Here is a 17,146-nt window from a genome sequence, read left to right on the forward strand (position 1 = left end):
ACCATCCAACACTTATTAGAAAAGGAGAGCTTATACTTTTTGACATCTACATCGTAGCTTTATAATGCATGCCTCCTTGAATGTATTTAAAGCTAATTAAGTTTGTAATTGTTGGTTGTCACCTTGTGTGATTGATTTTTTTTTCCTGAGTTTTTCCAGATTTTTCAACTTAGCATGTATTATTTTAAGTTAGATGAGATATATTAAGTTTTTCCTGAATTTAATTAAATTAATCTATTTGCTTATATATTAAAAAAAGTTCTTGTGTTGGATAATATGTGTCTTTCTACTGTATATATATTCTCATTAATTATATTATTTAAATTAATTATTTTAAATATTTAATAGTAAAAAATGACAATAATAGACAAATGACTTGATTATTGAAGTAAAACAAATTTTTATTGAAAGCATTATTTTATTATAAAATTTAAATTCTTTTAGTTCAGAGATATTAAAGTTATCTTAAAAATTAAGAAATTTAGAGTTTAAGCAGTTTAAATTAATTTTGTATTAAAAAAACTGAAATTAATGTATTAAATATTTAAATTTTCTTACAATAATAAAAATTAAGTGGAGTTTTAAAAAAAAGAAGAAAAATTGAGTGAAAGAGTGTTTTTGATATAATCGGCTCTAATTAAAACTCGGACTTGAGATCTCATATTCCTTGAGATGATTCTAATACTAGTGATTGGTAGGCAGAAAAATTTTTTTCTGAAAAAATGGGAATGGGAACAAATTGAAATTTTCCTGGTGAAGAGATGGAGATGGGAATGGAGAATGTCTCCCAGCGGCACATCTTCATATTATGCAGTTATTTTACTAGTAAGATGAATAAATATTAAACATAAAATATAAGGTAATTATAAGGTAAGCTGAAATATTATCTTGAAATAATTATAAAATTTTGTCTAATTAATTATTAGCTAATTACATGAAAATTAGCTTTTTCAGAAGCAAATTAAATAACTCAAGCATGCATTCATTTTAAATGCAGAGAATATTTAATTTTGATGAGCAAAAAATAACTAGAAAATAGTCCTAAATACAAAAAAATACATACAAAAATAAAATTTGAATTAGGTTATATAAGATTAAATTGGGTGAGGGACCAGTGTAGGTTCTTTAAGCGTCTACTAACAGTAGATTGAAAGGACCACACATATTGCAGCGAGATTTGCACAGCAGAAATTTAACTTAATTAAACTGCCCAGAACCCAGATTTCTTAATTACTTTCTACATATATTAACAAAATTATATGCTTAATTAATGAATGGTTCTTCATATGATCAAAATGATACTTAATTAGCAGTAGTTCATCTTTTTTTTAATTTTCTGATTTAATTTTTGTATGCCGTAACAGCAATTGGCCAATAGCTTGAACAAATTCCCTGATATAAGTAAACTACTCCCTGTAATGTTCATGGATAATGAAAAATAATGGAAAAAAAAAAAGCCCTAACTAATAAAGAAAACTATCAGAACTTGAGAAACCTGAGAAAACACTGTGGTTTTCTTTTTGGGTTACCTTAATTATCCTGAAAATGGAATCTTCCCTAAAATAATTGAGGTCTAATAGTACAGCAGTTGCATTTAATTTGCATCAGTCAAAAGCTGAGCTTTGCTTTATATCTCTGTCACTTTATATGTCTATGTCATCGAAACAAGTTAAAAACCCTAACAGTCTGAACCCTCGAAATTAAACCTATTTTTCTTCAGGGCAATTCAAAACCCTAAGACCTCTCTTTCTATCCCTCTTTTCACAGTTGTTGTCGGAAATTAATATATGTACCTGCACCAAACCAAGGGCAACAATACAACGATCTCCCGTTGAAGGGTTTTTTCTTTTTTTTTCTTTTCATTTTTTTTTTCTGGTTTTTAGGGTTTTTAAAGAAAATTTTTTAAAGATATATAAATTTTTAAGACAATGGAATCTTCCCTAAAATTTTTAGTGTTTTTGTAGAACTTGGCATGGCAACAATTGAAGCAAAAAGGGGGAAGAGGAGATTTAAAAGAAGGCTAAATCAAGAACCATCTAAAATATCCTTTCCTTTCTTTATTCTCTTTTTCTTTTTTCTTTTTTTTTTTGGTTATAATTTTCTTTTTCTCTTTCTCTGATCAGGCAGTTATTACTCTATTATGCCATGAAAGTGACAGCGACAAGCCCTAGAAATGTAGAGATATTGATCAAACCTAAGATAAACGCGAGTGCAGTCTCAATAATTCAAAGCAGAGAAAGTTAACTGCACGTCTTCTTGCGACCATAAAAAGCCAAAGTCCTCCTTTCTTTTCTCCCCTTCTCAACCTAACACCCACTCACGCGCACAACCAACATACACATGCATGCGTGCAGGTTCTATCTTAGCTTGTTTGAACTATAATCAGTCTTTGTATTGATCGATCACTATATTCAGCTGCTACCGCCAACCTTGACGTCTCCAAAATCAAGAATGATAAACTATTAATTATTTAATAAACTAGTATATTTTAATAAGGTCTTTATTTTTATATTATCATAATTTTAACAAATATCTATTTTCGACATTGAAGTGTGGGTGTATCTATCTCTCAACAAACAACAAAAAAATAATAAACTAGTATATGATTTTCTAATATATCAATCCAGTAGTTGAAACTCTGATAGAAATTAATGTGCTGAGCAGATTTGCTGATAGGATTACTTGCTTCTGGACCTTAAGAAACAAGTCATCATATAAAATCTTATTCATCGGCAACAATTTTTCATTGTCTGAATACAGGACTGGGTCCGATTTCGAAGTAAAGAGCTATTTATGGTCCTTATTGACTTTTAAGACATGACTTTATGAGAGAGAGAGAGAGAGAGAGAGAGTGAGAGAGAAGAATGTGAATTTTTGAAAAATAAGAAAATTAATGAGGCCTGGCCTGAACTTTGTTTGCATGGCTTCAACTGCTGTAGAGTGTTTATGTCCTAAAATTCTAATAATCCCATTCCCATTTAACTCTCAGTTTTAGGAATGCTACAATTGCTTTGGTTTAATTTTACCCATTGACCATGGTTGATGAATCGCTTTTCTAGGTCACTTGTTCCAGATTTCATGTTGTCTTGAATTTAGAATAAAGCAAAATAGGTTTAGACACTCACATCAGAAGAATTTTATTTCAAAATATTTTTTTAAAAGTGAAAAATAAATATAATTTTGTTATTCATAAATTCAAATATAAAAATAATTTAATTTCCATCTACACGCCCTATTGGTGGGTCATGATAGTGTCTTAAACACTGTAGTAGAACATGAACTGGCCCACTAAGCCCATTAAGAGTTGCAGAAAAAGCAGCGAGGAGCACCAACACGGATGCTTTCATTGCTACTTGTTAAATTAGCAAAAAATTGTTGGTCCCATATCTCCCAAATAAAAAATGCTGGTTCCCATTACAGTTTTTTCTTAATAATCGGTGGTTGAACACAGCACTTTACTTTTTGAGGAAACTTCAGTTCAAATGGATGCATATAAGCAATCCACCTCTGCATCAGTTCCCAGTACACAGGTAAGATGATCTGTAGTCTATACAGCATGTTATGTTACCTTAAGACCAAAGTGCCAGAAGAACACAACACTGTTAAGACCCCAGTGATTAGCAATGAGCTCCTCCCAGCACACTAAAGCTCTAATTTTCTTTAGTCGCATCTCTTGAATTGCACTAGACAAAGGTTGAAATGGCATCAAGGAGTCTCACTAGACAAATCATGCAAAGAAAATTAAGTGATGTTTCACATATGACATGCATCATTCATCCTCCAAACAGCTGTTGCATTTGGATTTTATACACATACATAAACAATACTAAACAAAAACGTACGAACAAATACTCTTATTGATGTCAATTTCCAGAGTCTTTAAACTGCAGGAGAACCAAGATTAAACCTCTTCAGTGGATAGAAAAGATATATTAACACTAAGGTGAAGCATGCAGCTTTTGCCACAATCCAAGAAAACCTGGTAAGAAGCCAACAAGTTTTTGGAATCAGTAATCATAGTTTGCACCTAAAATTCTCATATTATTCATAAATTCTAGTCATTAAAAAATTTTTTGAGTTCACTGTAATCCAAGAAATTTTCGGAGTGCACAAAATTCGTTCTGCAAATAAGAAAACAACAAACATAAACAAACCAAAAGCCCAAACAGGATGATTGCAGTACACAAACTAACCGATAGTTCATGCTAAATTAAAAAAATATACTTAAACCAATAAAAAATATACAAACGTAACTATACTCACATTTGTTTCACATAGATTACAGAGTAACAGCTACATGTAAACTCCAGTAACATCACTATAAACATAGAACTAATATGCTAAATGTTCAGCAGCAGGATTTTCCAACACAACAATCTACATTATACCATGATATAACCAATTATGATCTCTACAAAGTTGTCTTCAAAAAAAGATTAAAAGAAACAAAGAAAAATAAGCAAATATCCCAAATTACACAAAAATAGAATTATCAGTAGAATGCTTGCAATTATAATAGAAGGCCACAATAACCCCAGGGTTGAATGAATTTCCACTCAAAGGGGTATACACAATGGCAAGGTAGAAAGTTTTATGTTCTACAAGATTCCATGTGGGGATCAAGAACACCATTACAAGACCATTAGATTGAAGGAAAGTATATGCTCCTGTCACGTCCACCCAACCCATTGTACAAAAACTGTAATTTTCTTTGGTAAAGCATTTTGTAAGAATGCATCATATGCAAGAATCTGTTTCCAACTTTCACTGGAATCAAAAGAAATGAATGTCATGCGAACATTTATTCCTGGTAATTTGCAAAAGCTTAAGCTTGAAGCCGTTAAAACATATATGCAATTATTCATTCATTTAACCTTAGATAACGAGTAAAAGCACCAGCTTTAAGCTCCTCAATCTTCATCAAATAAAATTTTGAAATACCAATAATGCACAACACAAACATGTTTACTATACTGTTCCCCAAACAAAGGATGCTAGAACATTGAAATCCCTATAAAACCATTAAGAATACCCAGGACTAATCCAAACCTAGCAGGATTTCTGGAATCCAATATTAAAAAAATGCATCTGAAGGCTTTCCCACCTTCAATCAACAAAAATAATGGAAAAGGCAAAGATGCACAAATCTAATGACCCTACAAATCGAAACCACAAAAAGGCATAAACCCCATCCCATGAATTCAAATCATAATTCTAAAGCCCATCATATTCAGACACCATATATTCACCTCTTAAACAACAGCCGAACTCAGAAATTATAGGACTGAAAACATCAGATATTCACAAATTCGTTCTACAACATGTATAATTACTTCCAGATCGCCAATAAACAATACAGAACTTCAAAATTGATGCACAAATCAAATGCCATTATAATAAATCAAAATCCATTATTCAAAAGCTCGAAAAATACAATAACCAATCTATATTTTTTTATTTTTTTTAGAAAAAAAAGCTCACCAATTTTTATTTTTGGTAGCCACCTCCTCGAGCGTTGTAGTCCTCTTCAACTTTCGCAGTCAAATAAACGGGAGGGAAATCAGTCACAACGTCGAAGGTCTTCTCCTTCATCATCTTCTCCACATCAGCCTTCTTCAAGACGGTGCGTTTAATTGGAGGTCGATTACGGCGCTGATCGCGAGTGTAATACTTGATGTCGTATACCGTTTCTGGGTCCGATGTGGGCACGATGGGCAAGACCTTGGGGGTAGCAGGGCAGTGGATACGGTAATCAAGAGCATTGGGTACGGCGGATCGGTATTCCGGGTCGGCGCATGGCCCGGTTATCTCCCAGGGCTTCTTGATGAAGCGTTTTAGGGTTTGGAAGAGAGAGGAAGTGGCAGCGGTGGCGGGTTTCGCCATCTCGGAGAGAGAGAGAGAGGCCAAAGCGGCGGCGGAGCTGTTGATTAATGAAGGAGTGGCCCGATAGGGAATGGGGTGGGATTAATTTGAGAAGTGGAAGTGGATTTTGGATTTTGGAGGATGATTTGCGAATACAGAGAAAGTCAGAAGAAATTAGAAAAAAAAATTCAATAATTAATATTTTATAAATATTCATTTTTTCGATAAAAAATAATAAAAACAATAAATATAATCTTAATGCAATGCAATTTATTAAAATATTAATGTAATTTTTATTATTAATATATTTAAAAAATAATTTAATAATATTTTTTCACTTAATGGTGAAATAAATTTTAAATATATAAATAGTTTAAAAATATTTTATGTAAATAAAATATTAATTTATAAATAATATAATAATAATAATAATAATTAAAAATATAATTTTTTAAATTAATAACTAAATATTTTATAAATATATTTTAATTAATATATTAATTAAAAAAGAGTTTTTGAAAATAAACAAATGTGATATAATTACAATTTTATGAATTATATATATAAAAAAAATGAAAATACATAAATTTTAAATCATTTCAACCCTTAAACACATTAGTTACAATTCAAAATCATCAAATTTTGCCTGCCTTAGTAATGGGTTATTATTCAATGCATACACTCTGATCGGCGATTATGATGGATTCACTATAATTAATAGTTGTATTTTAATAATTTTTTATGAAGTGTTATATTAAAATATTAAAATTAATATAATTTAAAGGTAGTATAAATAATTTAATAATTAATTTATTTTAGATTTTAAAATTAAATAGTACATATGTTTATATTTTTTATTAAACTATAAAATTATATTAATTGTTATTAAAAATTTATAATCACTTAGAAGTATAAATTATATTATTAAAATACAATTATATTAAGAAAAATATTTTTTCCCTTAATTTTTTTAATATATACAAGTGAATAATATATTTTTAATAAGTAAATTAAATAAGTCAAATTAGACATCTCTAGAATAAATTGATACATAAATTTTGATAATTTTAATCATATTTATTGGTAAATTTTTTATATATAAAATTTCGCTACTCCAAAATGCAATTAGATGCTATTTTTCTACAAGATTATTATTTTTTTTAAGAATTATGATTTTGTTTTAAATTTTTATTCTTAAAATTATATTAATTGTGTTCTATTTTCAAATAATTTTGTAATTTAAAATTTTTATTATTTGTTTTATCTAATACCCAAATTTAATTATTAAACTTTACTCAAAATTTTAATATTTTCAATATAAATATTTTTTTTATTATTCATACTTATTTGTATATTAAAGATTAGTTAATGCTTGCTTAGATTTACAATTCTTTATTAAATATATTTAGGTCAAAAAATTTTTTAAATTATTTTTTAAAAGAAAAAGAAAATCAACATGGGTGACAGGCAACCTAGCTCGTCAACTAACCATGAAAATGGATTTTGTGTTATGTTCGTGGAGCTACCAAAATATGCGAACATTACATTGCATCACATAGCTCTCTCTCTCTCTCTCTCTCTCTCTCTCTCTCTCTCAGAGCATCTTTGCTCCGTCCTTTCCTTACCTTGATTCGTACGCTTACTTTCTCTCCTCCTCCTTTTTCTTCATCTTCCTCCTCTCAGGTCTTAACAGATCTCTCTGTTGTCTCCTTTACTGTCTATCTGCGAAACCCAAATCAAACACCAACCAATCAGGTACCTTTAATATGTTTTCTTTTCTCATTACTTTGCTTTCTTTCCTTTTTTGATCTGATTGATCCATGTTTGCTATCTTGTTTTTTTAGGACAATTGCTTTCTATAATTTTGCATTCTACTGTTTATTTTTTGTTTTATTATTAATATTTTATTGTTCTTTGGATTTGGGACTTTGGTCTTGCTGTGTTTAATCTTCATGTCTCTCGTTTATAGCTCTCTTTAATGCATGTGCCTTACTGTTTCTGAAATTTGTTCTAATATTGTACATGCTTCCATATGAACTCGGTTTCACGAGTTTTTTTATTATTTTTTTATAGTTTTTCTTTTTGGTAGTTTCCCACTTTTCTCAAAAATCTTGTCTTTTGGATTCTAACCGCGTGTTGGGTTTTGCTTGATTTCTCTTGGTTATTTTCATTTCAGGATCTTGAGGCAGCAAATTGAGCATATATGAGCACATTGCTCTGTCAACCTTACTCTACTAATTCGCTTTGACCTCTGCCTACTCCTTTTGCTACTATTATTGTTTTCAGGGAGTCTTGAGCCTTCTTCATAAGCTGTAGGATAAGCAAGCTATTGTTACCAAAGTATTTGGCATTTTGAGTAGTCTAAAATCTGTGAATTTTCATGGTAGCTTGTCCACGGTGATAGAAACTTATTTATTCAAACTTAATTTGGATATCTGAGATATTTTGCCCACTAGTTAATCATTGTCTTTCTTTTTTTAAACTCCGGATGTACCTTTCCGTGCTAATTGAGTTATTTTGTTTGGTCAATTTCCTCAGAATTCTTTATTGCTTTTGTTTTTTTCCCTTTTGGGTTAAATCCTTTTGATTTATCTGATTATTTCATTGGTACACTTCACTTGCTGAATGTTTGCATTGGATTTTATTTATAGATGGCAATGCAGGAAACTTCTTCTGTTCCTGCTCCTAGTGCTGAAGTTGTTGGCAATGCCTTTGTGGAGCAGTATTACCATATTTTACACCAATCCCCTGGATTGGTTCATAAATTTTATCAGGATTCAAGTTTGCTAAGCCGGCCAGATGCTGATGGCACTATGACAACAGTGACTACCATGCAAGTAAGAAATTTTTTAATATCTCAAGAACAAAATCACTTTCTTTTTTCTTTTCTTCTTTTTGGGCCTAAAATGAAGTTCTAGTGAGTTTGGTATGCTATACGGGATAGCCGTTCCACCTTTTCCTAATCCCATTTATCAGATGGGAGACTCAAACCTAAGACCCCTTAGTTTCCATAGATTGGGGAGAGCTGAGAGCAACTATACTTGGAGCCTAGGACACAAATTCACATTGACATCATGAAATTGGGGCAACTTTTCTTGTACACCAAATCTTATGTTGTACTATTGTATGAATGTCATATCTTTCACTAGATTGAACATATTTTGGATTCTTGTGACCTTTTGGTGATGTCTTTGGACATTTTGATGAATGATTTGTAAAATGGAGAGGAAAAGTTTATTTGGCTAGATTTATGGAACATTTTTAAGAATGTGAATGATTGCTTTCTTTTTATCATTGTCCCTTATGAAACAACTTTTTTTTAAGCTGAAATTGTTCTGACTTGTGATGCTTCAGGAGCATCTGTGATGAAGTTTAGATTTGCTCAAAAGTATCAATGGGAAAGTTGAGTCACATATGATGTCATCCAACTATCAATTGCAAGGAAATATTTCCTTAGTGGCAATTGGCATGGCTAGAATCTACTTCATGCAACTCTATTTGTAAAAATAAAAACACCAGTTAGACATGTGCAAAGGCATTTGTTTTTCTTTTATTTCAAAAGGTGTGAAGGAGAACAAATGTGTTGATTAAAGGGTTTCATTCCTCTCATCAGTCATAATTAGTGCTTTTGTCCTCAAATATAATTCATTAGTGACTTTGGTTTTGTCTTGTTGCTTATCTGTATTAACAATTATGTCTATGCACTTTCACATGCAAGAATGTAGCTGTTTGTATCATTTCATGTGTATTTCACTCTTATCATTTGTCTATTCATCCATTCAAAAAAATAATTGTGAAAGGGTAAGTGAAAGACTGTTATTTGGTGAATTGCTCCCAGCATTGTGAACTCACTTTCACCTCATGTAAAATTTTAAAATCTCATCAATTTTTTGCTTCAACATTTCTGTTTTGTTTAAAATCTGAAATTTTCATGATAATATGCTTAGCATTATGAAATTTGAGCAAGAGTTATGATGTTTATGAGGATTTCGATGGCTGGTGGTGTTGTGCTTAGCATTATGGAGATTGTATGATCTGCACAAGGAACTTGCATCATAAACTTGTTAATGATAGACTATTCCATCAGTGATTAGGTTGTGCTGGGATGTTTCCAGCATTTATTTTATATGGCGCTTGTTTATGTTGTGGTATTTCATGCTGTTTGTCTTGGAGCAGGCAATCAATGACAAGATTCTCTCATTGAATTATGAAGACTACACAGCTGAGATAAAAAATGCAGATGCACAGGAGTCTTATGAGAAAGGGGTGATGGTTCTTGTTACTGGTTACTTAACTGGAAAGGACAATTTGAAGAAGAAATTCTCTCAAACATTTTTCCTTGCTCCACAAGACAAAGGCTACTTCGTGTTGAATGATGTATTTAGGTTTGTTGGGGAGAATGAATCATTTCCAAAGGATTCTTTCTTGATTAATGATGTCAATGAAAATGCTGTGCCTATAACCTTAACAACACAACCAGGTTGGGGTGATATTTTAGAAGAAGGTTGGCATGATTTTCCTTATTGTTTCCTCCATTTTACTTCTTATTGTAATTTTATTGAGACCAACAAATGTTGAAATTGCTTTATTATCTGTTCCAGATTCCACTCAGGATGCTGATCATCTTACAGCGGATCTTGCTATTTCCTTTGAGGAGGAAAATCTTAATCATGGTGCAGAAGTTTGTGATCCTTCTGATAAGGAGGAAGGATCAGTGATTGAAGAAGAGGTTGTTGAACACCAAGCTGGTTCTACCCGCAATGAAACTCTCACAAGTGTTGATGCAGCTCCTGTAGCCCTGGAAGATGCTCCAATTCCAAAGAAATCATATGCTTCAATTGTGAGATGATTCTTGTAGTTCTTTCTATTGCAAATCTTAGTAGTTCTTTCTATTGCAAGTCTTAGTGCCTTATTTTTCTCCCTAATTTTGAGATTATTTAGCCTGAATATTGTACAGGTGAAAGTAATGAAAGGTATAATGCCTGGTTCAGTGTCTGCTGCCACTAGATCAAAGGTGGCTCCTGCCAACTCTGAAAAACATTCGCTTAATTCTGTAAAACCTGCTTATGCCCCAGAGGCTGCTGCTCCTACTAGTGGTGGTGTTCCTGAAAGTAGTGATATTCATGAAGAAGGTATTTATAACTCTGCCTGATATATTTCTAATTTTGAGAACATATGGTTGTGTTAATGATGCACATGTGCAACTTAAGTTGATCTGTTTCATTTTGATTGCAAATATTAAGATTCTACTTTATGGTGTGAATGCAAGGCATTTCACCTGCTGATGGGAATACCCCTTCCTTTACAAGGGAGAAGACCTAGGTCAACCCCTATCGGTGGGTGGGGTGGGGTGGGAGCCGCCTATTATGGGGCAGGCTCGGCTAAGGATATTTTTTTTTCTATCTTGTATTTTGTGTGGAAGATGCTTTTTTTGCCTTTTGAGTTATACTTCCATAATCTCTGTTTTTTTATGTTGTGCTTGTTACAGCTGAAGGTCATTCCATATATGTACGAAATTTACCTTTTAATGCCACAGCTGCACAACTTGATGGAGTGTTTAAAAAATTTGGGCCAATTAAGCATGAAGGCATCCAAGTCAGAAGTAATAAGGTCTGTTTTGCACGTGAAATTTATGCATTTTTCCTTAAATAAGAAATTACTGATATTATTATGTTTATTTCTGATGGCATGCAGCAAGGATTCTGTTTCGGCTTTGTTGAATTCGAAACATGGGGTTCCGTGCAAAGTGCACTTGAGGTACTGTTAATCTTATTCACTTATTGTAGGTTGGTTTGTCCTTTATCTTGCTTTACAACATTTTTTTTTTTTTTTTAAATTTTTGCTTCGCTGAATAAGCATGCTTCTTTTATGTTGTGTGGCATTTTGGTTTATTAGATGGCTTACCAAGATTTTGTGCTCAGATTCAACATTTTCCTTCTTAAATTAGGAGTTTATAGCATAAGCATGAGACTTGAGTGCAGGATAGTAGATTTTTTTTCCCCCATTTATAAGAAAGTATAATTATACTTTAAATGGTTCAGAATTTCAATTGTAACTACTTTTTGGAAAACCTGTGTTGATTCAGATGTGTATATATATATATACAAAATTGACCCTTTTTTTTTTCATTTCCTTTAAAGTGAAGAATAAACGATCAAGCTTTAGAGGCAGTTTTAGGGTTGAAATTCTACTTGATGAATTTGCATGGTTCTCTGTCCAGCCTAGGAAAAGTTTTGTAATGCAGGATAGGCAAATAGTTGTAAAAGCATGCCTCGGTCCCAAGCTGCAAGGTGCAAGAGGCACAGCCACTAGCACCTCAATCCTCGAAAGGCAGGCAATGTTCAAGAGGTGCATCTTTTTGTCAAGGTGCACACCTACGGACATCTCTGCAACATTTCACAAAAATTTCAACGAACTCACTCGATTCTCTCTTAGAGATTGACTTGTGTGTGTGTGTGTGTGTGTGTAAGTTTGTTCCTTTGATTTTGTAATGAAATTGATTAATTACTAAAATCTTGTTTTCTGAGTTGACTTTTCTATTTTAGATTTCCTATGATCTATTTTTTATGACTTGACATTTCTAGATGTAAATTTCCTATGGTTTAGTTGTCATGAGTTGACTTTCCTTTTTCTAATTTTTTTTTGTTTCTTCCCTTTTTTTTTTTAAATTTAATTCAACTTTATCACCACTGTCCACTATTTTTTTTTTCTTTTCTTTTCACACCCATTTATTCTTTCTTCTTTTTCTATGTGCCTCTTTATTCCTATCTATCGTCTAGGTGCTTTTTCCCCCTTGTTTTGGATGTTTTCGTTGCTTTTTCTTAATTTTTGAAGAAGAAAATGCTGCCCATTATTCTGGCTTGTAGAATTGATGTTAAATTGTTTATTTGAGTGTAAGCAATGTGAAGTTAAGGAAAGAAAAGAGGTTAGATTGACAGCATGCAACATATTTATTTTGTCACAAAGAAAAACACTAAGTTATTTACTTTTGATGATGAGTATTTTTCTTATGGTTTTACTTGGAATTATTACAACTTAGGAATTTAGGATATGATTTAAGAGTTTTAACATCTTTTAGTTTTATTTTTTATTTAGATACTGAAATCATTTGCACTGAAATCCTAAAAGATTTATGTTATTAATGTGAGTTGGCTTCCATGGGATTAGTTATTCTTTTGCACCTCATTTCACTTAGTCGTTCTGCACCTTGTGCCTAATTCCAAGATCCCTTTGTGGTTGTGATAACTATCTGAGAAGTTCTTTTTATATGTGCTGGCTGCTTTAGCAATGTCAAGTGGTAAATGGGCAATTTTAGGGCCTGGGATATAGTAGTAAAAGGAAACCTTAGGGTGTGTTTATTTGTTTAAAAAAAAATCTTTTTTTCTGGATTTTTTTTTTTTTAAGAAAACTGAAAAAAAGAGTATTGTTCAAATATTAACATTTTTGTAAAAAGAAAATTGAAAACTAATTTTTCAGTTCTCTAAAGGTCCAACTACTTTCAGAAAACAAGTATAAGATGTCTCTATAGAAAACACAGGGTTCCACTATGTTTTTTTTATGTTAAGGCATCTTTCGCTGGGGTTTGAATCCCAACCTCAGCACTTGTACTTTTTTTATTATTTTTTATTTTTATCATCTTCCTATTCGGCTATTCCTGAGTTCGGCTCCTTCTTTCCTTTCGTTCTCAAATTGTTAATCTGGTTTTATGATTTTTTTACCTTTTTTATTTTTGTCTTTTTACTTTCATTCTATATATATATATATATATATATATATATATATATATATATATATAAATGAATTGATAAAATTTGAGAGATATTTTATTCATCTTTTCTTTTCTAGGGCCACAATAGTCAACCAAGCAATTCTGAAAAAGAATCCCTCTCATAAGCCACATGAAGCCAAAAAGTGGTTTAATTTCACTCCTCACATGATCACAACTTCAATTTGTATCAGTTAAATCACTTGCATTGTTTTTTTCTCCGTAAGGTAATTGTTGCTAGAACTTGGTGGAATTTGAGTTGAATTGTATAGATGATAACCAAGCAAGTTTTTTTGAATCTAGTTCTACAATAAAAAATAGGATATAAGACTTCCTTATTCAGTCAACACGTTCCTCAGCCTTACTGTTGTTTAGCTTTTCTTTTCCCTCCAAAAGGGGATATTGATTTAAGTGGAGTTTGAGTCATACTTTTATTGTGGGTGCCATTATGCCTATTTTGTGTGGCTATGTGGCTTTTACTTTAGTTTCTTGTGCAATAAATTTTATTGCGAAAACAAATTTCAGGCGTCACCTATCAATATTGGGGATCATGAAGCTATTGTTGAGGAAAAGAAAACCAACACCCGAGGTAATTTAGATATATTTTTTACTTGTTTAATTAATTGATCATTTTTCTGCTTTTACTTACCTGAGTATCTTGAAGCATACTTATATATGCTTGTAATCATATGACGACAAGTGCAAATGCTACTTGTTTTTGCAGTTGGTAGCAGTGGGAGAGGGAGGTATTCCTCCGGAAGAGGTGGGTATAGGAGTGACAGTTTCAAGAATCGTGGGAACTTTGGTAGTGGCCGGGGTTATATCAGGAATGAATTCAGAAACCAGGGCGAGTTTTCAGGGCGAGCCAAGGGTTCAGCTGGGCACAATGGTGAGGATTACCAGCGGGCTAATCAGAATGGAAGCAGAAGAGGAGGGCGTCAGGGTGGGGTGAAAGGTAGTTCTGTTTCTACTTGAACATAGGGCAATGAAAGTGGATAGATGATTTTTGACAGTACAAATGAGGGGTGTCAAGGCACTAGAAGTTCAGGTTTTCTATTTTTATATTTGGGACTCTCCAGAAGAATATTATTGTGAATCCTTGTTCTTTTGTTTTCCCCCCTTGGGGCATTTCATAAAAGCTTACATAGCATGGAAGTGTATTTTGGTGCACTCATGTAATCCTTCATGGAAAGCTTATATAAGTTTGTAAATGTGATCTCTCCCTCCCTTTCTTCTATAAGTCCTTAACCCCACACGCCGGCAGACTCCTGTGGAATATATAGTAGCAACAACAACGAATGATCTCTGTTGACTTGGCTTCAATTTATTTAAATTTTTAGTTAAATGGAGATCCTCCACTGTTGTTAACTGATCCATAAACATGGGTTGAATCCATCCTTTGCATTTCGCAATCGTCATCATTGCTTCAGCTGTTGGTTTCAATGAAATAAGAAGATTATATAGCGTGAATAGTACACGTCCAGACTCCAGTGTCATTGAATTCTCGGTACAATTTTATAAAGGGGGCAAAACCTTGCAAAGGTTGATATTAGACAATGTAGAACAAAAGGATCAAAAAGCAGCAAACTCACATTAAACATTAAACACAAAGAAATAAGGCTTGTCCAATTTAGTTTGATTTCTGCAAGTTGGATACAAAATTTGAGGCAGCAAAGGAAGCAGAACCCCCAACCACAGAAAGCAAAGTAACCACAACCTGCAATGCAACTTCCCAGGGGTAATCCTCAGGCACAAGATAAACACAAGAGGGACCTAAAAGCAGCAATCCCAAGCTAAGGCTTAACAAAGCCCCTGGAGTCCCAGGGTCAGTTGCTGCAGAGAGGACACCCAATTCCTCTGCTTTAGAGAGGAGACCCAGTTTCTCTATTGTTGATAAAGAAAGACCAAACTTCTCTGCTGCAGATAGCAACCCAGCTTTCTCAGCTTTGCTCAGTAGCTTTAGTTGCTCCACCCTAGTGAGTAGCTTAACTGGAGGAGAGGCTACCACGGGGCTATTCCTTGGGCCTTGCTCATCAAGGGGAAACACAGTTGAGTTCTGCATTGTTACAAAGGGAGAGAGGTATCAGCCATTATTAGGAATCTCAAAATTGATAAGATAAAGGATGAAGAACTGACCTTTCTGGAGCTAACAGTTTTGGCAGCTGATGGTAATGGTTTCTGGGTAGCCATTGACTTTATGAGAAGAGGTGAAAAAGTGGAACAATTTTCCGTTATTGCAGCAGATTTCATTCTATTAGGAGAAAATTTGGGAAATGGAATCCTCCTGTTGCTGCTGCCAGAAATTGCTGCGGCATCCATCTTCTTCTTCTTCTTCTTCTTCTTCTTCCTGAATGAACGATGGACAGGAAGCCTAGCTATCACATGATATGGTGGGTTGGGTTATCCACGTGTCAGTATATGTTTGGCCACTCTTTTTGCATTTATGCTATTGATTGGTTCCCTAATCTTTTTGCAATAATTGTGATAACAAATTTCACTATCATGTATTATATTAAAATTATTTTTAAATTTGTGAATTTTCTTTTTTAAAAAGGCGTTTCAGGAGTTTTCATACTAAAATAATATATTAAAAAAATATAAATTTTACTAAATTATTTTTGATAATGTAACCCTTATTAAGTTAAAAAATATTTTTAAATATTTTAATTATTTTTTTTGCCCATAATTCTGATGATTTAATTTATATAAATTAACTATTCAACCATTTAGGCATTTAGAATCTATTTAATTGAAATTATCAATTTATAAAAATATTATTTTTTTAATTTTGTAAATAATTCGTCAATATAAATAATTTAAAAATTAACTATTAAAAATCACAAAAATTTTATATTGCTTAAAATAAAAATTAAAAATTGTAACAACCCAATTTTTTAAATAAATATATTTTTATTATTTTTATTTTATTAAGCTAATAATTTATTGATATTTTATTCATGAATTTAAATTAATATTTATAATAGTAATTTTTATTAAATGGGTATTATTTTTACATGTATTATTATTTTTATCATTATTATTATTTATTTATATGACTAGTTTTAAACATCCATATTAAATGTTTAATAAAATATTATTTTATATTATTAATAATTGATTTAGTGGTCATTAAATTAATTATTATTATTATTATTATTGACATTATTATTATTATTATCAATTTAAATATATTAAAAAAAGATTAGGGACCTATGTGAACAAATAAGAAAAGTTAAGGAATTTCGATAAAATTAAAAGTAAAAAAAAAAACCCAGAAAATTGAAAACCTCCCAAAAACCACCCCTCCCCCTCACCTTCTCCCTCTCATTTTTCGGCTAGCCGGCCAGCACCAATGCCGGTGGGACTCCCCCACTGTAGGACGACGTCAGGCAGTGGCAGTCACAGCAGTAGGCAGCAGGGAGGAAGAGAGAGAAGAAAGGGAAGGAAAATAAGAGAGAGAGAGAGAGAAATTCTGGCTGTTTTTCGATCGATTCCGACCACCAACGCTGGCGATCCAAG

At 32.2% G+C, this 17,146-nt stretch overlaps 3 protein-coding genes across 3 annotated transcripts; 1 reads left to right on the forward strand and 2 right to left on the reverse strand.

Moving 5' to 3' along the window:
- Window positions 1–3,730: 3,730 nt before the first annotated feature.
- LOC110660811 (uncharacterized) lies at window positions 3,731–6,020 on the reverse strand. The gene is made up of 2 exons (XM_021819249.2): window positions 5,482–6,020; window positions 3,731–3,979 (listed from the first exon to the last, which is right to left on the reverse strand). The coding sequence occupies exon 1, from the start codon at window positions 5,881–5,883 to the stop codon at window positions 5,488–5,490; it is 396 nt and encodes a 131-aa protein (XP_021674941.2). The 5' UTR covers window positions 5,884–6,020; the 3' UTR covers window positions 3,731–3,979; window positions 5,482–5,487.
- A 1,277-nt stretch (window positions 6,021–7,297) lies between these two features.
- LOC110660780 (nuclear transport factor 2) lies at window positions 7,298–14,838 on the forward strand. The gene is given in 11 exon segments (XM_058132387.1): window positions 7,298–7,423; window positions 7,425–7,534; window positions 7,536–7,617; window positions 8,514–8,699; window positions 10,039–10,366; window positions 10,464–10,702; window positions 10,820–10,994; window positions 11,351–11,472; window positions 11,557–11,619; window positions 14,153–14,216; window positions 14,352–14,838. Coding segments are annotated over 11 exon segments (1,725 nt in total). The 5' UTR covers window positions 7,298–7,318; the 3' UTR covers window positions 14,603–14,838.
- A 280-nt stretch (window positions 14,839–15,118) lies between these two features.
- Window positions 15,119–15,979, reverse strand: LOC110660778 (uncharacterized). Its single transcript, XM_021819212.2, has 2 exons — window positions 15,764–15,979; window positions 15,119–15,683 (listed from the first exon to the last, which is right to left on the reverse strand). Exons 1-2 carry the CDS (start codon window positions 15,944–15,946, stop codon window positions 15,258–15,260), a joined length of 609 nt encoding a protein of 202 aa, XP_021674904.1. The 5' UTR covers window positions 15,947–15,979; the 3' UTR covers window positions 15,119–15,257.
- Window positions 15,980–17,146: the final 1,167 nt, after the last annotated feature.

The sequence above is a fragment of the Hevea brasiliensis genome, chromosome 13 (genome assembly GCF_030052815.1).
Source record: "Hevea brasiliensis isolate MT/VB/25A 57/8 chromosome 13, ASM3005281v1, whole genome shotgun sequence".
Lineage (NCBI taxonomy): Eukaryota > Viridiplantae > Streptophyta > Magnoliopsida > Malpighiales > Euphorbiaceae > Hevea > Hevea brasiliensis.